Source organism: Xyrauchen texanus, chromosome 14 (genome assembly GCF_025860055.1).
Source record: "Xyrauchen texanus isolate HMW12.3.18 chromosome 14, RBS_HiC_50CHRs, whole genome shotgun sequence".
In the NCBI taxonomy this organism is placed as follows: domain Eukaryota; kingdom Metazoa; phylum Chordata; class Actinopteri; order Cypriniformes; family Catostomidae; genus Xyrauchen; species Xyrauchen texanus.
The window spans coordinates 35529476-35553139 of record NC_068289.1 but is presented as its reverse complement, the minus strand read 5'-3'; the positions used below and the strand labels follow the sequence as shown (position 1 = coordinate 35553139).

Sequence of the window (23664 nt, the reverse complement as noted above, 5' to 3'; positions counted from 1 at the left end):
AAGATCAATATTTAAGTCCTTTTTTACTATAAATCTGCACGTTCACTTTGACTTCCGCATTCTTCTTCTTTTGTTTTTGGTGATTCACATAATTTGTGCACTACTTGGCAGCAAGGAGAATTTGTAGCAAAAAAAAAGGAATTAAATATTGACCTGTTCCTCACCAACACCTATCATATTGCTTCAAAATACATGGATTTAACCACTGGAGACGTATGCATTACTTTTATGCTGCTTTCGTGTGCTTTTTGGGCTTTCAAAGTACTGGCCACCATTCACTTCGAAAAATGTTGTTTGTGTTCAGCAGAAGAATGAAAGTCCTAAACAACTGGGATGGCATGAGGCTGAGTAAATGATGAGAGAATTTTCATTTTGGGTTAACCATCCCTTTAATTCACCAATAAGGCATGATTATCGGCAGATGCAAATATGGTCAAAATTGCCAAATATCTTCCGATTAAATGGCCTGGCCAATATATCTGTCTATCACAAAACATATCCATAATCTCAATCCTCTTGCATGAATATGATGTGGATGCTTTTGTTGTCTTGGCCGGCCCTCTTACCTGACGAAGGATGAAACTGGTCGATGTTGTGCTGCCATCAGACCTCTTCAGTCGACTGCGCCGAGAGTAGGTGCCTCTGTTCACCTGCAGTAAGAGAGCAAGCTATTAATCACTTTCTCTCCTCTAAGCAGAACAGGGGCACCTTCATTCACACACACCCCCACATACTGTATTCCACCACAACACTGTCAGAGAGGTCTTAGTGGAGACCCTTACAAAGTTCTGTGTATTTAAACACATATAGAAGGTTCTGAATGCACATAGAGTCATACCCACTTGTCAAAGCACTTCATTAGTATGTTTTGTACAGCATTATTAAATCTGCTACTAAATACAATAGACATGTGCAACTTTGATCTATCCAGGGTATAACGTGACAAAATTCTTAACAGATAAGAAAGGTCTATTGGGATAGATATCAAAGCGCATTACCACAAAAAATAAAAAGCTGAACTCGGCATAGTCTCAACATAGAAATCAAGGCAATGTGTTGAGCAAGCAAACTGCCCTTCAGTATGGATGGCCGCAATGCAGTCTTACGTTGAAACCCTAAAGGATAAAACATGCAGTTAAACTATACAGTGTGGAGGCTAGCAGATCGGATGTTTCCGTGAGTTTTGCTGCACAGGAAAAGGTGAAACATACAGTAAAAAGGACAAGCGGGAATTTTTTTTTTATAAAAAATCAGCACTGATGCTTAGAAATTGGGTCAGGACATGCATTCTTTACAGGGAAATCAATGAGAATATGAATTATTTAGCAGCCTAATTAAAGACCAATGGATCAAACTGACAACCATCGATCATTAGAACGTTTTAGGGTTTGGTTTTAATGATCCTTTTATACGTATAATCAGTCTGTGGAAGTCAAGATGTAATTTTACACAAAACATAGACCTACTGTAGGTTTAAACACAAAGCAAAACATTTTTGCTTAGAATTTTTTAATTGTATTTTATTCCACGCTAAGGAAGGGATAAGGGTAATAAGAACTAACATTCTGCCCAACATTAAAACACATCCAGAGAGCAAATCCTACAGTAAATTATACGTTGCAAAATAAAAATAATAATAAATTAAAAAGGATAGTGTTAATACCATGTTTTTAGAGATGCACCTTGGAAATACCATAAATATACATTGGAGTAGCTTGTAAATCCCATGGTATGTGAATCTGGTCATCCTTTAGCACTATATTATGCATCAAATTACCATATTACCATCTCATACAACATACAGTAGTACATTACTTTTTTTTGTAACATTAAGGAGTCTCGCCATTTTATGGTCATATTACAGGTATACTCAAACATTTGCCGCTTGTGAGATCATTTGAGGAATTAAACAAATAAAATACAACTACAATCAGAGTGGTTCCTCAGGATTCACATTACCCTGCAAACAGAATGTTCCCCTAACGTTAGTGTAATGTTCCCACTTGGTTCTTCTTAGTAATTAGAACTCCCAACGTTCTTTTAAGGCTTTTTATTAAAAAAATTTTTTAACAAAAATAATAATAATAATATTATATATATATATATATTATTTATTTTATATAACAAAAAACTAACGTTACCAAAACTGTTTGCTCGCATCCCTACCTGAAAAATCGGCTTCTGCACACCGTCGCCTATCCCGTGTCGTGTGTAGATGTGCCGGGACATTTCCGCAAGTTCATCAGTCCAGGGTGGCGGTTGCCTTTCTGTCCCGGTCCACTGGCTCAGCGAAGGATATTGAACGGTTTGCTCCAGTTTCGCGGTGAAGTCCATGGTCCGAAGACGCAGTTTATGTCGTGTGCTGCGCTGTGACCGATGCAGTGCGAGTGCCGCTGTCGCGTGCGGATGCAGTGGCGCGAGCTCACCACAAGTGCAGCATCGTCAGCTGCTGATCAGAGGTCATCACCAGATATTCAGATGATAACACATACAAAAAGAATTAATCACAATAGAAACAATACAGACATACACAAGTGTATTTACAACTAGCTCAACATCCCATTTAAGTACACATAAAACTGTGTTTTGAGTTTGCCAATTAATTTATTAAACACTGCAAAATCAATAAAAATTTTATTGAATATGCACAAGTTTTGAAACTTTTCTCTCTCCTTTTAATCAGCTTAACTACTAAGTTAGTAATTATCAAGCCCTTTTGTCAGAAGGGACAGAACATGAATTAAAATGTGTAAACTTCCTTTAAAAAAATTTAATGCGTTTAGTATGTTTAATATTTAATTTACTATTTTCCACCACTTCCCTCTATTTTTACTGTATATTGACCCATAAAATGCCAAGGAAAACACATATTATATTTATGAAAAATATTATGTTTACTAAATGAACATGTCCCTTTTGGAAAATACTCTTTGAAAGATGATAATCAATGCAGATTTAATTTTTTTTTTAATTACTCCTTATATAATTAAACTGTCAAATTAACACTAATGCAAAGTGTGAGCAATATTAAAGTAATATTCCACATTCAATACAAGTTAAGCTCGTCAGCATTTGGGGCATAATGTTTATTACCACAAAACATCATTTTGACTTGCCACTCCTTTTCTTAAAAAAAATAAAAAATAATACAATGGAAGTGAATGGGGCCAATCCGTAAACGTTAAAATGCTCACTGTTTCAAAACTATAGCCACAAGACATAAACAATATGATTAATTAATGTGGTTAATATAGTTAACATATGTTAACATGATTTAAGTGTGATAAATTCACTTACCAACCTTTTCTGTGTAAAGTTATAGCAAAATTGTACTTAATAAATTAGTAAACAGAAGAATTAAATGTAAGTGCTTTTATAAAATTATAAGATTCACATTTCTGCCTTTAAACCCTCCAAAAATTGGCCCCATTCATTTCCATTGTAAGTGTCTGACTTTAACATTGTTTTTTTTTTCTTTTTTATATATATATATATATATATATATATATATATATATATATATATATATAAAAGGATGGACGAGTCCAAATATATTTTGGTGGTAATCATTATCCCACAAATGCTGTCGATTGAGCTTAACTTGTATTAAACCCGGAATATTCCTTTCATGAGTATAATGGAGGATTGTTACCAATCTGTTATAATTTTATGAGAAGGATTAGTGAAGGACATACCTTTCTTATCTGATGCATGCAACATCCATAAGGACATGCTAAACTGAAATCTGTATCATTCACAGCTGTGGTTATCAGATCCTAAGGGGATGCACATGTGAGGTTGATAATTAGTGGGATATTGGCTGTGAGTAAAAAAAAAAAGTGTCAAAACATGCCCTGATCTGCTATCACTATCTGTTTTAAGATTTAATAACAGCTTAACATCCAGCATCTCTAAAAGTGAAATTACATCAGTTTATGAGAATGCACCGCTCAAGTCATTTTCAAAGAGATCTTGCTTTCTTTGTGAATATGCTGGGAAAGTGTCCAATACAGAAAAGCAACCTTTGAAACGCAGCTAGTTTTTATTTTCTGAAGACTATAAGAGTTCACTGTGTTGCAAAAGGAATTTGAAAAATGGGCAGGAAGGATACAATGTGTTACAAAACATTGGGTCTGAGAGTACAATACAGATTTCTCTCCAAATCTCTTAAAACATATATGTTTACAAATATACAGCAGCTTATAAAGTCTTTTAAATTGGTTTCTACTTTTATTCCATCTCTCGAAATAACAAGGCATCTGGTGGTAAATACATTTTTATAAAGTTAAGGCGCAACACAGACAGCCAGATATTTAACATCTAATATACTACATCTTTATCAAGCAGTTTAAGAAAATAACAAAGACAATTCTCATCTAATATTTTACTACATAAACCCATCTTAAAGAGAACGTGAAATTCTGCCCATATTGTAAAGGGATTATCAAATTCAAATGGGGGTTGTCAGAAAAGAAGCAAACATCAACAAATTCACTATTTCCGGTTGAGGAAATCAATCATAGACCATGAAAATGATATTGTACTGTATGCAATTTTACACAGTTTACATTAAGTCAAACAACAACAAACACCCACAATGCAAACACAAGCAGCACTTGCATATTATAAATATCATTATACAGTGAAACACATGGATTGACCAATTTGACCATAAAGGGATTGCATCTGTAACGACTTTCAGTTCATAGAAATCAAAAGCAAAGCTTGCGAAAGAATTAACGAACATTACATGAAAGTCTCTAGCCAGTGGCATTGGCTTTAAACTGCTGTTTAATGCTACCCCCCCTAAATCGGTCCCATCGTTCTGCCATTCTGATAGTAGGAAATTCTACAAGTGCTCGGAGTCTTGGTACATAAATTCAATGCAGATTTGGTGATCCATGGAATTATCATGTTCTTTATACAACGGTCTCCTCTGTAATGCCTTGTGCCATTAAAAATACATTCTCTCTTGAAAGGCAAGAATTCAAAGTTTATGGGTCTGTTAATCTGGAAATGAATGGGAAAAAAATAGTCAAAGATACTAGGAAATACCAGTCATAAAGATTTGTTTCCATTTGCATTTTACCATCTTTATCTTAATTTCAAAATCAGAAAAATAAAGAATATGCTGATGATTAGCATAGCAAGACAAAAAATAATGTTCTGGTTTAGTATGATGCATTCCAAAAACATTCCTCAAAACTACTTCATGGGGTTAATAAGTGGGAGAGAAAATGAAGTGCTTGCTTCCTTTCAAGTGAGTTACATCTCTGTCCTGCTAAGACAAATGTCATATCTCTGCATACCCCTTGACATCAATATATGTAAGAGAGAGAAAAATACTCTCAATGTAATTTCACTGTTTGGAATTTGCATCGGTAGAAAAATTCACGGCTGTAGAGTCAGATCTTCAGCACACCATTACAGAAGGGGTTGCTGGTAGAAGGCTGCTTGTTGCTGCTGAGGGCCAGGTTGGGCCGGGGCTGCCATTGGATAGGAGGTTGGAGGCAGACCAGGATTAGTGTTTTGATAGGCAGACATGTCCATAGCAACACCCATCTGTGCTGGATAAGGGGTGGGGGCTCCAGGAGCTTGGTTCATGTATGGTGCATTTATATGGCCACTGCAAGATAAAACAAACCAGAGTTATATAAAAGGTCCACTCAGTGATTTTTGGCTGATTGCTATACTTTTTAACAGAAAGAAATTAAAAAGTATTTTTGAAATTATTTTAATTGATACACCACTAGATATCAGCAAACCTAAACAGAAATTTACTGGGTGCAACTTTAAGCATGATTTCACATTTGGTTAGATTCTTTGTTTAAAAAAAGTGTTCGAATCTACCACCTTCCCATGCAGGATGACACAAAGACAAAATTTACTGAGTGCACCTTTACTGCAAGTTCTCATTACACATTAACAATTATTTATTTCAATAAACTATTTATTCAAAATTACATTGTGAATTTGTGATTCAGTAAGTTTTGGACTCACTAAAAAGATCTGGCTAATAAGAGTCATTCTTTCAGGATGTTACGCTTTGTGTGGAAGCAGGACAAGACAGACGAGAGGTGCGGATCCAGACGCGGTTTTATTGTACATTAAGGTTAACACAGAACAAACAGGAACAAATGAAAATCTCCACATGGGGAAAACAAAACTAAATCAGGAAAACATCGAAGGTACACGAAACTGGATGAACAAACGGGAAGACAGTCAACGGAGCAAAACATCAACATACATCAAACAACGATCGACAAGGACTGAACAAAGAACCAGGGTTTAAATACAAGAGCAACAAACAAGGGAATGATGGACACCTGGGGGAACAATCAGGGAAGGAGAAGCAATCAGGGGAACACCAATCATGAAAGGAAACTACAGAGGACTACAAAGACCAGACAGGAAACAGGAACTAAACTAAACTTCAAAATAACAGTACAAAACCAAAAGACAACAGTGAACGTGACACAGGTAAAAAATATCACTGTTTGTGACATATGTTTTCCACTGCTGATTTGGCAGAGGTGTTGCAGTGCAGCTGAATAGTAGCATAGGACACACAGAAAAGATTTTTCAGTATGGTGCTCTGTCCACCTCAGCGGAAGAATGAGAGTAACTGAAAGTCATGAAAATTTCAGTTTCAGTATTAAAAAAAAAAAAAGGAAGCAGTTCTGAATTAGAACCGGTTCTCTGTTCCCAACCGTAATCATGAGTACTAGTGGCAGCAGTAGTTACACAGAAGGAAGATGCTAAGTTTCATGTGTTATTCAGGTATGTCCCTTTAGATTTACCAAAACAATTCACACACAGACAAGCATCAAGAATTTTTTCTACAGTGGATGTATTGCAAGAGATATAATAAATGTAAGCTGCTCCATGAACAAAATTTATTCAAAAGACAGGCAGGTATGAGTAATGCATTATACTATAAACACTTTCTAGGGATGGGCATAAGTGATTACTTGAGTACTCATCGAGTACTTGGAGTGGAAATCATAACTCTTGGGGAAATCTTCAGTTCTGATTTCGCTGAGATGCAGGAGTGTCACGCAAACAGGTCGGCATCGAGGGAGATTTACAGTCAATGATAAACCTTCACTTTTATTAAATAATATACATTAATGAGTCAAAGTATCTAAATTATATGACAATAAAACCTTTTTAGCAAACGTGTGCAGAGACAGATGTTCAAAACATAGTGGGTTGTTTTATATTTCCCCTTTTTCTCCCAATTTGGCATGCCCAGTTCCCAATGTGCTTTTAAGTCCTGGTGGTCACGTAGTGATTCGCCTCAATCTGGGTGACGGAGGATGAATCCCAGCTGCCTTGGAATCTGAGACCTTCATCCCGCACATCTTATCACGTGGCTTGTTGAGCGCGTTGCCACGGAGACATAGAGCGTGTGGAGGCTTCACGCCATCCACGCGCCCCACTGAAAACTAATCACATTACAGCGACCATGAGGAGGTTATCCCATGTGACTATACCCTCCCTAGCAACTGGGCCAATTTGGTTGCTTAGGAAACCTGGCTGGAGTCACTCAGCACGCCCTGGATTCGAACTCCAGGGGTGGTAGCCAGCGTCTTTAACCACTGAGCTACCCAGGCCCTTAAAACACGGTGGACTAAACTTTCTTTTAATATTCGTAAACCTGCAGAACATATATTAGGACTGCGTATCGTTTATCAGTTTGGTTGATATGAGAAATCTCTGCTGACAATGAAGGTACAGCTCAAAATGACAACATTATCAATTTCAAAATTAAAAATAAGGCCCCTCTTTGATACGTAAAGTATAGTTTTCAGGTAGTTGTCACTGAATTTCAAATTCAGTGAAAAGTCACATCAAGCATTTTCATTTTCGATCATCGTTTTCATGATCAATCAGTGCGGTCACTTCAGAGTACATGGGTTCTCGTGCCCATCCCTATTTCATAACAAACAAACAAGCCAAACTCTAACATCAAACTAGGAATGTGCTTAAGTAATCAATTAATTGAGTACTCATTCAGCTTTAAATATTCGATTAGTAAAAACACTACTCGAACACCGCAATTAGATTTTCCTTTGTGCCTTTGCCTGCCATGGATTACGACAAACTGCCTCTCTCACCTAAATCTTACCTTTACAACTCAATGCATTGGTGGATGCATGACGTTGTTAAAGGAATCGTTTTTAAATTGAAATGATCTAAATTATTCGCTTCAGAAGACTTCGATTGTATGTTTCTATGTGTGAATGCAAATGTTTTTTCATCATTTTTGAATCTAGATGTTGTTGGTAATGCATAGTGCTGAGAATAACAGGTTCAACGGTTTAGCTTAAATTCTACATTTCAATTAATCGATTACTCGTTTTTTTTGTGTTGGAGTACTTGACTACAAGATTACTTGAAATGCCCATCCCTACATCAAACGGACTAGAATATACAGTACAACAAAAGCTCTAGTGCAAAAGTGATATTTTTCATTTAACGTTTAAGCATTTGGCAGGCATTTCCAAAGTGACTTACAGTGCATTCAAGATATACATTTTTTTGTATTGTGTTCACTGGGATCTGAATCCGTGACTCTGGTATTGTTAGTCCCTTTACCAGATACAAAAATATTGATCAACAAAAAGGGATGTTGGTAACTTGCTGCATTGAGAGTTACTGACATCTATGAGTGTTTGATTACCTGATGTAGGGAGATTGTGCTTGGTGGCTGTTGGCTGCTGAATTGATTGTAGGAGGGAGGGAACAGAGAGGTCCCGGTTGGTCTGTACTTAGACTATAACCCTGTGGAACACCAGAGGACATGTATGCTCCAGGCGGCTGATAACCCTGAGAGAGAGCAAGTAAAAATACTTTTCTAATACTTTTTAAAATGACTTTGTGTACTTCTACATGATTCTTTAATTAAAGTGAATAGCCAACCTGCATATTGAGAGGAGGGGCTACTGGGTAAGTGCCTTGGAGAGACTGCATTTTGGAGTATGCTGCATACATTGGAGTCTCATTCATTAACTGGTTATACAGTTCTAGAGCCTCCAACACCTTCACATTCAGCTCTGACAACTCTGAGTGCTTCCTGCAGAAGTGATATACAAAGATTTCGAATGCAGGGAGCTTGTTTTTGCGCAAGTTTGATTTGTTACATCAGGATTTAAACCAACCTGTCAATCTCTTGCAGTTTCTCGTCAATCATTGGGTTCATCTGTTCACAAGCATCTGAAAAGGAGATAAATAATTGTAGTAAGCAAGAATGTAGTGATTTAACACCGTATTTCCCAACCTTTTTTGCCGTAAGTACCCCCACAGCACCATCAGTAATGATCAAAAACCCCTTTATCAACACAAAAATAAAGATGTGTGCCAAAGGCTAATAAATAAAATGTAACACTATCATTAATATTGTAATATCCCTGATGTACACAATGAAAAGAGGAAGTTGCAGAATAGGATGTTTATTCATCAAAAACAACAAAAACAAAACCTGCCAAATAAGCCATGAAACTCAGTACACTTACAACGTAGCATCAGGGGATGAAGAAATAGTTCAACCAAAAATGAGAATGAGATGAAATGAGAGATATAAATTAGATAAAATACTGCCTAACATCTCCTTTTGTGTTCAATGGAAGAAAGAAAGTCATACAGGTTTAGAGCAACATGTAAATGTAATCAAATGTAAGATGCAATCAAATGGCATCGGCATCCAAAGCTATAAAAGGATCTTCCCAGTACCTTCTAATGTGACCAGCTCTGGGCTATCAGGTGAAGCATCTGCAGGGTCTGTGTTCTGGAGCATGTACAGAGTTCTGTCCATCTTCTCCTATAAAGATTGATGAAAACAAACAATATCAGACACAAAGAGAAAAGCCTGTGTTTTTTTGTTTTTATGAGCATCACTACTTTCAGACACTCACCTCATCTATATAGACAGGCTCAGGTTCAGCTTTGGCTTCAACACTGGGCACCTCAGGAACGGTTGTCTTCTCCACATACATCTCTACAGGAAAGAGAATACAGGAGATTTGCATGTGCAATTTCAGTAGTTTGTTCCCATACAAGAGGCTGTGTTAAAAAGTGTATTACCCGGCTCTGGTTCAGCATTCAGGTTGGTGGTGACAAAGTTTGATGGGAAAAGCCCAACTCCTCGATGGTTCTCTCCTTTCCACCAGTTTGGATCACTGTTGATAACAGCAACACTTATTAACAGTAAACATGGTTTAGCCAGGGAAGCCAGGAGAGTTTATGTACAGTATATTATACTTTTAATTATAGCAACGACAAAGCAATATATCGGTCAGGTCAATTATCCTACTGATATTGCCAATAACAATCGCTCAGTCAATTAAATATAAGTATTGGCTCCCCATTTCTTCAGTTCCGAAATTCCAAATTTGTCAGTGGGTAATGTAAATTATCATTTTTTTTTATTTTATTTTTAGAGCATACATTAGTGACAGATCAATCCACTGGCCACACTGATTAATAAGCTAATAGTTTGAAACTTTGAGATTCTCAGATCCTTTGAGATTGGCGAATTATTAGAAGTGGTAATTTCGCCTAGTGAGAGTTCTAAAATCTATGACGGGGGTATTCATTACGTCAATCGTTACTTTCTCAATACTTTCGTAAGACATCCAATTGTTAATCTCGAAAACAGGCCAAAGGGAAAAGAGAGAAGAGAAACCACACAGATAACAAGAATCTTAAAAATGTTCTTTTTATAGTTTCAGTTTTTGAGTCTGACAGGCAGCTTATGTAAGAGCACTCACTCTAATGTGGATTTGCAGATTTGATTGTAAACATAGTCTGTTAAGTCTAAAGTAAATGTAAATAGTGGAACAAAAAAGTGGGGTGACACTTTATTTTTAGTGTTCATGATACTGTGCATCTATGTATTTACATAATGTAATTGTTGTGTAGCGCTGCTTGTACTTACATATTATTATTACTACAGTAATAAATAAAAGTAATATGTGTAACAGACATTGTTAAATAAATTGTTATGAAAAGTGGATTCTTATCAAAATATCGGACGTGTAATGCGGACTAGATCTGTCACTGTCTAGTATGTTGTTATATTAATCAAACAGCAATAACAAGAAAATGACTCTCTGCTCTTGACTGAAGTATTTTAGTGGCTTTAAAAAAAAAAATAATCATACAGTGAAGACTAAACTTAAGTAATTTTATGTGATATTTCACTACAATTAATTATGAATTTACATGAATACGTGATACTGCTGTGAAAAACTTTAAGCAATGTTTTCTTAATTTGTATTCTTTTTATATTGTTTTTAATGCTTCTATTGCTTATAATGTATAACTGACGCTTGTCTTTAATAATTACTTGAGTTTAATAATAAAACAATGTTTACTTAATTAACAAATTACTATTCGTATTTCATGTAGAACAGAAATTTGATGATTCTCAATGCCAGTTTCACTGGTATTGCTACTGAATACTGAAATTTTTGTATTGTGACAACACTGCTTACAAAGTAGCCTGTATTTAAATTATGCATGGTAGATCCTACTATAATAACATTGTGAGTAAGTATATCTCATTCCATAGAAATGTGAGCCCCCCCGAACTACGACAAGAATTGAAACATTTTCTGTTTCAGACATTTTTAGTGTTAACTTAGATTAAGCAAATGTGTGTACATCTTATATGTTATCATTAAATTGTATTATGTATCCGCATTATTTTTTTACATTGGCCACTGCTCTCTAGATGTTGCATAGTCAAATGAAAAACCCATTTAGTTTAATCTGACAACTAATTTCACCTTTGAACAAAAACTCTTCATGAATTGCCATTAATTTCCTTGAACAATCCATTTATAATTATGATATTATGATGTTAAATGGTGTGTTTACCTGTCATCCAGGACCAGCACAAGCTCTCCAGCCTTAAAGGTGAGCTCATTGTCTTCAGCGGCCTCAAAATCGTAGAGGGCGCGCACCTTGCAGGACTCTTTCACTCCAATGGTGTTGTAAGGCGAATCAGCGATTATTGTGAGGGGTCGTGTCTCTGCCTGCTGCTTCTGCTCCTGTAAGGACAGCTCAATGGCTGCACAGAGCAAGACACACAAATATCATTGGTCTTAATCACCGGTGTCCACATGTATTTGGGAATGTATATATGCTGGCGGCCAAAGGTTTGGAATAATGTACAGATTTTGCTGTTTTGGAAGGAAAGTGGTATTTTAATTCACCAAAGTGGCATTCATCTGATCACAATGTATAGTCAGGACATTTCTGATGTAAAATACAGCACCATCACTATTTGATTTAAAAAAATAATAATTGTTTTTATCAAATCTAGACAGACCCCATTTCCAGCAGCCATAACTCCAACAACTTATCTTTGAGTAATCATGCTAAATTGCTAATTTGGTACTAGAAAATCACTTGCCATTATATCAAACACAGTTGAAAGCTATTTGGTTTGTTAAATTAAGCTTAACATTGTCTTTAATACAGTGGAATAATGTGGATGTAGCCTAAGTGTCCATACAATAAGTATTTATTTAAAGTAACAAAAAATATGTGCACCGTAGCTCAATCTGAAATTTGTTTCAGCATAAAATTTCAACCAATCTTTTAGTAGTCCAGGCCTAAATAAAAAGTGTTAACTGATTTTGAAAATGGAATACTAGAAAGTGTATCTTTAGAAAGCATGATAATATGTAGATCCTTCCTCACCTTTGGCCAGATCATCATCATCAGCTGGTCTGCTGGTGGAGGGAGTGCTGTTGTGTTTTGTGCTGGAGCTCTACAAGCAACACATATCGATGAGAACACAAGTTCAGCACTGGGCTAAATATCAATTAATACAATTTATAATTTGCCAGCTTAAAAAAACCGAGATGTATCTTTTTTTGCACAGCAAAAGCTATATGAAAACAGCATTACAATGCCATCTATAGGAGTATGAATGTCAGTGCCAAAGGAGAAACAGCAGTAGAAACATTCACAAGATTAGATACGGTGAACTAGTGACTAACTTTCTCAAATCCATTTACATAACTGGCCTTTTTATGACAACCTAAGAGCTATGGAACAAAGTCTTCAGACCTATTTTAGACAGTTGATTAATGGCAGCACTCATGGCAGCACTCATTAACAGAGTTCACAAGTTCACATTCATTTTTCAAACATCTGGTCTTGTACACAGTAAAAGGAGAAAGAGGAGAAAAAACAAAGAATCAACTTTACAGCAAATACGTGACAGGAAATTCCATTGTAGGCCCTTGTTTCTCTTGTCTCAAGTTTGCACACATCCTTCAGCATTCCAGATGTACTTGAATGCCTTACATGCCTCTAACCTATATAACTACACTGCCTGGCCAAAAAAAGTTGTCGTTTGGATTTAAGTAAGAAGATACTTAAGAGCCTATGATTGGATCATTAATGCAGTGATTAATATGTTTCAGCTGGCAACAATTCATTTAATCCTAACTAATGCAGAATGTAACTTCAACAATCATGTCGGAAGACGTATCCCGTGGTTGTGGAATAGATGCTACTTTGTTTCAGAAGGTGCAAATTATTGGCCTGCATCAAGCAAAGAAAACAACTAAGGCGATTGCTGAAATCAATGGAATTGGTTTAAGAACTGTCCAACGCATTATTAAAACCTGGAAGGATAGTGTGTAAACCGTTCACAGAAGAAATGTGGTCAGAAAAAAACCTTGAATGATCGCTATACCGTCACATCATAACATATTGACAGTACAACTCTCAAATATGTTTAATAATGAAATTAAGAGCATTTCCTCAACCACAATGCAACGAGTACTTACACGACTGGGAATAAACAGCTGTGTGTACACAAGAAAGCCACTTGTTAGTGAGGCTAATTGGAAAAAACTACTTCAATTTGCAAAGGAGCATAAAGATTGGACTGTGGAACAATGGAAAAAGGTAATGTGGTTTGAGGAGTCTAGATTGACCCTAATCAAAGCGATGGGCACGTGAGAGTAAGAACCGATGCACATGAGGTGATGCACCCATCATGCATAGTATCCACTGTACAAGCCTTGGAGGCAGTGTTATGATCTGGGGTTGCTTCTATTGGTAACCAATAGAGTATAGGTATAGGCTCAGCAACATTATGCTGCAATAAAGTCAGCTGACTACCTAAATGTATTGAATGACCAGGTTATCCCATCAATAGATATATTCTTCCCTGATGGCATGTTCATATTCCAGGATGACAATGCCACGATTCATCGGGCTAAAATTGTGAAAGAGTGGTTCAGGAAGCATGAGGAATTATTTTCACACATTAATTGGCCACCAAAGAGTCCTGACCTTAACCCCATTGAAAGTCTTTGGGATGTGCTGGAGAAGACTTTACAGAGTGCTTCAACTCTCTTGTCATCAATACAAGATCTCGGCCAAAAATGAATGCAACTCTGGACAGAAAAAAATGTTGTGATGTTGCATAAGGTTGTCAAAATAACGGCATGACAAATGCACGCCATAACCAAAGCTAAAGGTGGTCCAATGAAATATTAGAGTATGCAACTTTTTTTTTTGGGCCAGGCAGTGTAGATTTAATGTAATAAACAGTGGCCATGTTTAGTCACATGATTGTTTTATAATCCTTCTCCCAAACAAGACTATTTAGTCAACCTATCTGAGGTTTTACCCAAACATTCTAAGCTTGCCATGTTGGTTCAAATGACAAAACATATTGGAAAATTTTAATAAAATAAATAATAATAAAAAATGACAATAGAAATAGTCAGATCTTATCTGCTGCAATAAGCAGTACAAAACATACAAATACGTGTACTACGCAAAAATATACAGTTGAAGTCAGATGTTTACATACACTTTGGTTGAAGTCATTGAAACACATTTTTGGACCACTCCATAGATTTCATATTAGCAAACTATAGTTTTGGCAAGTCGTTTAGAACATCTACTTTGTGCGTGACAGGAGTAATTTTTCCAACAATTGTTTACAGACAGATTGGTTCACTTTTAATTAACGGTCACAATTCCAGTGGGTCAAGTTAACTGTGCCTTTAAGCAGCTTCCCAAAAAATTTAAGAAATTGATTACAAGCCTTTAGGCAATTAGCCAATTAGTTTTTGATTAGTCAATTGGAGGTGTATCTGTGGATTTATTTTAGGGCCTACCTTCAAACTCAGTGCCTCTTTGCTTGACATCATGGGAAAAACACAAGAAATCAGCCAAAACTCCAGAAGTCTGGTTCATACTTGGGAGCAATTTACAAATGCCTGAAGGTACCATGTTCAACTGTTCAAATAATAGTATGCAAGTATAAAAAAATAAAATACAAAAAAAAGATTCAACTTTATTTTCATTGTGCAGTGTACACATACAGAGCCAATGAAATGCAGTAAACACTGCATAAACTGCATAAACACTATGGGAACACACACCCATCATACCGCTCAGGAAGGAGACGCATTCTGTCAAGTTTGGTGCGAAATGTGCAAATCAATCCCAGAACAACAGCAAAGGACCTTGTGAAAATGCTGGAGGAAATGGGTATACAAGTATCTATATCCACAGTAAAAACAAGTCCTATATCGACATAATCTGCAAGGAAGAAGTCACTGCTCCAAAAAGCCAGACTATAGATTGCAAGTGCACATGGGGACAAAGAACTTAGAGAAATGTCCTCTAGTCTGAGTAAACAGAAAATGAACTGTTTGGCCATAATGACCATTGCTATGTTTGGAGGAAAAAGGGTGAGGCTTGCAAGCCGAAGAACACCATCCCAACTGTGAAGCATGGGGGTGGCAGCATCATGTTGTAGGGGTACTTTGCTGCAGGAGGGACTGGTGTACTTCACAAAATAGATGGAATAATGAGGAAGGACAATTATGTGTATATATTGAAGCAAAATCTCAAGACATCAGCCAGGAAGTTAAAGCTCGTCGAAAATGGGTCTTCCAAATAGACAATGACCCCAATCATACCTCCAAAGTTGTGGCAAAATGGCTTAAGGAGAACAAAGTCAAGGTATTGCAGTGGCCATCAAAAAGCCCTGACCTCAATCTGATAGACATTTTGTGGGCAGAACTGAAAAAGTGTGTGCGACTAAGGAGGCATACAAACCTTACTCAGTTACACCGGTTATGTCTGGAGGAATGGGCCAAAATTCCAGCAAAATATTGTGAGAAGTTTGTGGAAGGCTATACAAAAAGTTTGACCCAAGTTAAACAACTTAAGGCAATGCTATCAAATGCTTACAAAGTGTATGTAAACTTCTGACCCACTGGGATGAAATAAATAAAAGCTGAATAAACAATTATTCATTTCACATTCTTAAAATAAAAGTAGTGAGCCTAACTGACATAAGACAGGAATGTTTTCTATGATTAAATGTCAGGAATTGTGAAAAACTGAGATTAAATGTATTTGGCTAAGGTGTATGTAAACTTCTGACTTCAACTGTATATGTACTGTAAAAATATGTAATGTGCACATTATTATATTATACCCAGCTCTCATCTCCTCTGAAACTTTGAGAGAAGATTGCAATGACCTACATGGAAGAAGTAGCAAGAAAACAAACCAACACATCTGTCTACATTTCTGTGACCTACCATTATAGAAAATATGATGAGCTGAATAACTAATGACCTATGCAAATGTGACCTGTAAAAATAATCTAAATCCAGTCAAATGACCGCGTCATTTATGTAGGCCAAATAACAGTCTGTTATCTGTTCATTTGCATCAGGGCTTTTAGACAGCTAACATAACAGCCCATTCTCCTGCAGTGAAATCCAAATAGAACATGTTGTTAGCTGATGACAGGAATACCTGGGTATTTGGGGTAGGAAAGGTCATTCCCTCATCTTTGAGGGACTTGATGGTGGCACTGATGAGGCTTAGTTGTGGGTCTTTCTGGAAGTCTTCAGCCCACTCCACCATCAGGGCCTTCAGTTTCTCACTAACCTTTGGATGAGCCTGAGGAGAAGAGGGCAGCAGACAAGCCTGTTCTTTACACTCTTGAAACATGATTTAATTCAATAAATATTTACAGAGGGTTAAAAATCCTTACCTTGTTCAACACACCCCGAACTTCACTGGCAAACTCTCGTGAACAGATTTCTAGATGAAAGATTCTTCCACTGTTTGAGACGCAGGCACCTAGCAACTAAATGGGAAATATTTTAGCAGTAATAAGGCACATCTTTTCCATCAAGGCTGCCACACTTTTTGAACAATGATTTTCCATGACCTTTCCATTCATTTGTGAGTACTGGATAAGTATTTTTAAAAATCACTTTTATTTAGACTTATTTGCTAATGAATCATTCAGTACAATTTGTGAACTAGTTTGACTGATTAGTTACAATTGCTTTCTCCTTCCCGGCTTCTCCAGGACGGTTTCTCCTATGTCAAAGCTCCTGTATAGTTCTGTTCTATTGTTCTAATGAAATTCAAACTGAAATTATTTAAATGGCTTCCTCCTATTAAAGCTCCAGTTATGATATAAATGATTAACTGAAATTCTTCAAAAGGCTTTCTCCTGTCCGGCTTCTTCAGTGCGGTTTCTCCTATATTAAAACGCCAGTAAAGATATACACTCACCTAAAGGATTATTAGGAACACCTGTTCAATTTCTCATTAATGCAATTATCTAATAAACCAATCACATGGCAGTTGCTTCAATGCATTTAGGGGTGTGGTCCTGGTCAAGAAAATCTCCTGAACTCCAAACTGAATGTCAGAATGGGAAAGAAAGGTGATTTAAGCAATTTTGAGCGTGGCATGTTGTTGGTGCCAGACGGGCCGGTCTGAGTATTTCACAATCTGCTCAGTTACTGGGATTTTCACGCACAACCATTTCTAGTGTTTACAAAGAATGGTGTGAAAAGGGAAAAACATCCAGTATCGCGGCAGTCCTGTGGGCTGAAAATGCCTTGTTGATGCTAGAGGTCAGAGGAGAATGGGCCGACTGATTCAAGCTGATAGAAGAGCAACTTTGCCTGAAATAACAACTCGTTACAACCGAGGTATGCAGCAAAGCATTTGTGAAGCCACAACACGCACAACCTTGAGGCGGATGGGCTACAACAGCAAAAGACCCCACCGGGTACCACTCATCTCCACTACAAATAGGAAAAAGAGGCTACAATTTGCAAAAGCTCACCAAAATTGGACAGTTGAAGACTGGAAAAATGTTGCCTGGTCTGATGAGTCTCGATTTCTGTTGAGACATTCAGATGGTAGAGTCAGAATTTGGCGTAAACAGAATGAGAACATGGATCCATCATGCCTTGTTACCACTGTGCAGGCTGGTGGTGGTGGTGTAATGGTGTGGGGAATGTTTTCTTGGCACACTTTAGGCCCCTTAGTGCCAATTGGGTATCGTTTAATTGCCACGGCCTACCTGAGCATTGTTTCTGACCATGTCCATCCCTTTATGGCCACCATGTACCCATCCTCTGATGGCTACTTCCAGCAGGATAATGCACCATGTCACAAAGCTCGAATCATTTCAAATTGGTTTCTTGAACATGACAATGAGTTCACTGTACTAAAATGGCCCCCACAGTCACCAGATCTCAACCCAATAGAGCATCTTTAGTATGTGGACGAACAGGAGCTTCGTGCCCTAGATGTGCATCCCACAAATCTCCATCAACTGCAAGATGCTATCCTATCAATATGGGCCAACATTTCTAAAGAATGCTTTCAGCACCTTGTTGAATCAATGCCACGTAGAATTAAGGCAGTTCTGAAGGCTAAAGGGGGTCAAACACAGTATTAGTATGGTGTTCCTAATAATCCTTTAGGTGAGTGTAAATGATCTCAGAAGAATACAGAATAAATCAAATAATAAAAATGTATTTGCCTGGTAGGATTTAAAACACAAGTTACAGATATTCAAATCAAATCCAATTTCCACAAATGATCAGAAAATGAACAAACATTTCTAAAAATAAGAATCAAGAGACATATCTGACAAGACTACATGCAGTGTCATAGCATGGGATATCTAGCTAAAATATTCCAATTATTAAAATTACACACATAAATGTGTGGACACATCTGACTGCAGAGAACCCCGATTCCTGTGTCATCTCTGCTTAAATACCAAGCGATTCTATTGTTATTTCAGAAGTGTATGTTTGATATTATCCAGGTTTTGATTTACAATTTAGGGGTTTGAAGGTGGACCTTTGAAACTTGTGATTGAGTAGGTCTTTTAATGTTTACAAAGAATTCATCTAATCTGCATACAGAGGTGCACTCTCTGTGAGAGACCTGGGAGAGGTTATGCCTCTGATAGAATACAGTATTTTACTAAATTCTTAAATCTTACTTGTGATTTGACTTTGCTGAAAGGGAAAAAGGGTAAAGGCTAGCTACATTAACCTAACCACAGATATAGGAAGCCATTATGGTCTTTGTTGTACATAGATATTAGGAAATAAACTGGCCTTCTTTTGTAAAGTGGCACTTTTATATTAATTTAACAATGCATTTGGTGATTTGGAATCCTTAAGTCTTAAGTCTGACGAAGACGGATGAGAAACATATAGTGAAATATCCAATATACTGTAGATTTGAATCGCAATACACCAGGGGTCTTCAACAATTTTCAGGCCAAGGACCCCTTGGTGGGTAGAGAGACGGATCCGGGACCCCCGTTACATATTGTATAAAATTGAGTGTTGCGTTTTATGCCTATAAAATCTTGGATGGTAGGCTACCATATTATTGTATGTATACTTCATGATGTTTACATTGCAAAGCTATTGAAATAATCATTAAATGCTGCCCTGCTGAAAAGACCAGCTAAAACCAGAATAAGCTGGTTGGCTGGTTTTTGCTGGTCACCCAGCTTGGTCATAGCTGGTCAGGCTGGTTTTAAAGGGGCTTTGAACCATTTTAGCTGGTCTTGGGTGGTCAGGGTGGTTTTAGTCTGTCAGGCTGGTCTTAGCTCGTCAGGATGGACCAGGGTGGTCTTAGATGGCCTCCCGGCCTGACCAGCTAAAAAGTGTTCAAACCCCCTCTGAAACCAGCTAACTGACCAGCCAGGCTGGGATGGGCGACCAGCTAATACCAGCCAATCAGCTTAAGCTGGTTATAGTTGGTCTTTTCAGCAGGGATGTGCAGCAGGAGTCTGCAACCTTTTTGACATGAAGTGACATTTTTAAATTCCCTTGTAAATCCCTGTGCCAAACCTCCTCCAAAAAGAAAGAAAAAGACAGACAAAAAGAAAAACAGACAGACCCGGTCCATGCAGATGAAACAACTTTTATAAGGTTACTAAAATGACTTAATCGCACGTGAGTGATTGATTTTATAAATATATTTTAAAATTACTTTAGAATTAATTGAATACAATTTGTAATTAGTAAAACAATGACTGAGTACACCTTGAATTATGTTGATTTGAGAGAGACCGTCTTGTGTGTTTGTGGAACGTAAAGGACCGTGTATGCCAGCTTGATAATCTCAGCGGTAACAAATTTTTCTCTCCCCTTTTTCTCCCAAATTTGGAATGCCATATGCCCAATGTGTTCCAAGTCCTCATGGTTGCGTAGTGACTCTCAGTTGCCTCGATGTTTGAGACCGTCAATCCGCACATCTTATAATGTGACTTGTTGAGTGCATTACCACGGAGACATAGCACATGTGGAGGCTTCACGCTATTCTCCGCAGCATCCACGTACAACTCACCATGCGCCCCACCAAGAGCGAACCACATTATAGCGACCATGAATGAGGAGGTTACCCCACGTGACTATCCTCCCTAGCAACCGGCCCAAAACACACAACTCTAGGGGTGGTAGTCAGCATCTTTACTCGCTGAGCTACTCAGGCCCTCAGAGCGGTAACTGGCAAGTAAGCTGTTGTTCTGAAAGCAACTAATAATAAAAGAAACTGTAGTCTGGCATCTGCTCAACCGCACAGCACGACCAAAGCAAAGCAGACGCATTTACTCAAGCGTCCATCCAAAGCAGCACTGCTAAACATGATGCGTGTCGCGCTTTGAGCGGCTCGTGATGAGCAGTGGTCGTTTGAAGGGTTTGTCTGGGCTGGACTGTAGTGCTGACTAGCACGGTTTAGTCACACTTTAAGATATGGCATGCAGCTGCGATGGATTTCAACATGTTGATAATTCATACTGCTGTCTCTCGCTGTCACTTGCGTGCGAGTGATTATAACAAATGCCACCAATGGTGGATCAAACTATAATTTGTGGACCCTCTGGGGGTTGCAGACCCCCTGTTGAAGACCCTTGCAATACACCAAAAATAAAGAATCGCAATAATGTTGTATTGTGACCTAAATATCTATATTATATTATATCATCAGTTACCTTGTGATTCCCACCCCTAGAAGTCTCACCTGCTTGAAATTTGTTTTGAGCTACTCTTAATTGTTGTTTGTTGACTTTGTTATCACGAATAAACTATCCAGTTTTTATGTGGACGAGTTTGTGAATCCATTTCAGGATCGTAGTTTTAATTGCGATGAACGGTCTAGTGGTAATACATCCGTTATGCTTATATTTACAAAAAATATGTATACATAAAATTTTGAAATCATTGATATCGTTGACATTTTTCTGAATGCAATCTGAATCTGTAACCTTGTGGATGCATCTTTATTTTATTAAACTAGGGCACCATATAGCTCACCGTTAATGCTTGCATAGCAACATGAGGGACTTTGTGGTTGACTCGCTTCATGATTGACCTGAGACAATCCTTTGACCTATGAGAGAAAAGTGTGGGAAAACAGAGGAAGAAACACAGAGGGCCTCATGATACTTACATTGGCAAGCACAATTTCCACTGAAGAAACTAGTGATAAAAAATATTAGATTATTATTTAATATTAAACCAGTAATAATAACAAACAGTTTTGCCAAAAATTATTGTATGAATAAGGAAAAATGTAACAATATAATGCAGGCAAGCACCAATCACTGAATGTTACTAAAATAAACACACTGAAAGCGTGTCAAAAATAATTAATTACTCAAATCTGATATATAAAATTTTTAGCTCACCCATTCGAAGTTGTCCCGACCCGGTCACAAATTTCCATAATAAGGCCCCAGTCCTCTGTTGTGTTGGTTTCACTGGTTGCTTTCTCTGGAAATGCAAATGAGTATTCCAATGAGCCCCATAATGCAAGATATCATTATAGAGCAACATTTAACTGGAAGACAAGAGTCAAAGTCTCTTGCTGAGAATATAAACAGGCAGACACAGCAACCATTAAATCCACTAGGTACATATTATTTCGTCCCCTCCTTAAGGAATACAAAGGGATAAATTAGTCAGACCTTTTAATGACTAACTCTTAAAAGCCACAGGGAAATTGTCTTGCGGCATCTGATCCATATGATATCTAGGAAAGTTCTTGAAACAAAGGAACTTGAAAAGCTGTAATGAAATTAGAAACAATCTTACAGCATTACTTTGTTAGTCTTAAACTAAACTTTGTTCTTCGTACCCAAAAACAGCTCAAAGATTATTGACATAAGGTATTGAAAACTGAATAACTGCACTGATTAATGTTCATTAGAAAAGTTATTAAAAGGAGTTTAGGACACAAAGTATAAACACAACAGTGTGACAGTTATGTTGAATACGTCTGACCTCTTTAGCGTGTAGATCATGTGCTATAAAATACTTTCTACACCTCAAAAGAAAAGGGATCAGTGAGAGAAGGAAATAACCCTGAAGATCTGACACACTGGCAGATCGGCCCTGTCAACATTACATCACTTCGATAAAAACAACACCCTTCAAACTTACCCACATCCTGATCGAATGGGTTTTGGCCAAATAAAGGCATTGTGTGACCTTTTCCTTTCTATTATTCCCGAAATCCAAGCGTGTTATCTACGTAGAACGACAAATTATTCCACTCTTATCCATTAAACTGCGTTCACTTCCACCAGTTGCGCTCTATCGTAAACTCAGTAAGTCCACGTGATGCCTGTTAGAAATCGCTTTTTTTTTTTCTATGTAGAAACTGATTAAAAAAAATATTTTTATTATTATTTTTAATCTACAGTCAGGATTTCTATTCCAAACTACAATCATTTATTAAATTAATAAATACGGAATGTATTTGATTGTTTTTCATTTAGTGAACAATGACAACGCCAGGGGGAATTACCAGACCCCTTCTACTAATGTCCTAAAACTTAGCATTGAATAGCATAACGCGGCAGTCGCACAGATATTCAACACTGGTGAGGAAACAAGGCCATTTTTTAAAATGATGTCTATGGGGGAGATGCGTTGGTGTGATGTTTAAACGGCTTTTGCGAGGAAACAGCTCATTACATAATTAATTGACCCACTTTCCGCTAATATTCAACATGTTTTACACTACAAAATGCTTTTGTAATGAACTATATGTGGATTATTATGATAAAATTGCATTTTATAAAAAGAATACACGAACAATTTAGCGACAGATATGTGTCAGTTTACGACTCTTCCCATTCATTTGTATGTTATCCGCAAACGGTAACTTATTGTCGTAACACGCTAGTTGAATGTTACGCTCTGTCCTGTGGTAAAAGCGCGGAGGTTTTATCTAGTAAATAAAATAATCTCTGGAATTACCACTCGCTAATGATGTGATTAATTGTTTACATTTGATTAATAATAATTGTACATA

The 23664-nt window shown here is 37.2% G+C and overlaps 2 protein-coding genes across 3 annotated transcripts in view; both read right to left on the bottom strand.

The window, feature by feature from the left end:
- The window catches only part of cacnb4a (calcium channel, voltage-dependent, beta 4a subunit), a 48390-nt gene extending 46133 nt beyond the window's left edge, over positions 1–2257 (bottom strand). The window contains exons 1-2 of the mRNA XM_052142497.1: positions 2167–2257; positions 567–650 (exon numbers count right to left, since the gene is read on the bottom strand). Coding sequence (XP_051998457.1) covers positions 567–650; positions 2167–2229 — 147 coding nt within the window. The 5' untranslated portion in view covers positions 2230–2257. The remainder of the gene's footprint in view (positions 1–566; positions 651–2166) is intronic.
- A 1779-nt stretch (positions 2258–4036) lies between these two features.
- On the bottom strand, positions 4037–22950 carry stam2 (signal transducing adaptor molecule (SH3 domain and ITAM motif) 2). 2 transcript variants are annotated; one of them, XM_052142494.1, is made up of 15 exons: positions 22788–22950; positions 22034–22118; positions 21660–21735; positions 17060–17155; positions 16819–16965; positions 12712–12781; positions 11884–12076; positions 10087–10181; positions 9918–10000; positions 9736–9823; positions 9165–9219; positions 8926–9079; positions 8687–8832; positions 5423–5626; positions 4037–5010 (listed from the first exon to the last, which is right to left on the bottom strand). In XM_052142494.1, the coding sequence occupies exons 1-14, from the start codon at positions 22825–22827 to the stop codon at positions 5425–5427; spliced, it is 1530 nt and encodes a 509-aa protein (XP_051998454.1). In that variant the 5' UTR covers positions 22828–22950; the 3' UTR covers positions 4037–5010; positions 5423–5424. The 2 variants fall into 2 exon arrangements, with proteins under 2 accessions (XP_051998454.1, XP_051998453.1); XM_052142493.1 differs by having other exon boundaries at positions 4037–5626.
- Positions 22951–23664: the final 714 nt, after the last annotated feature.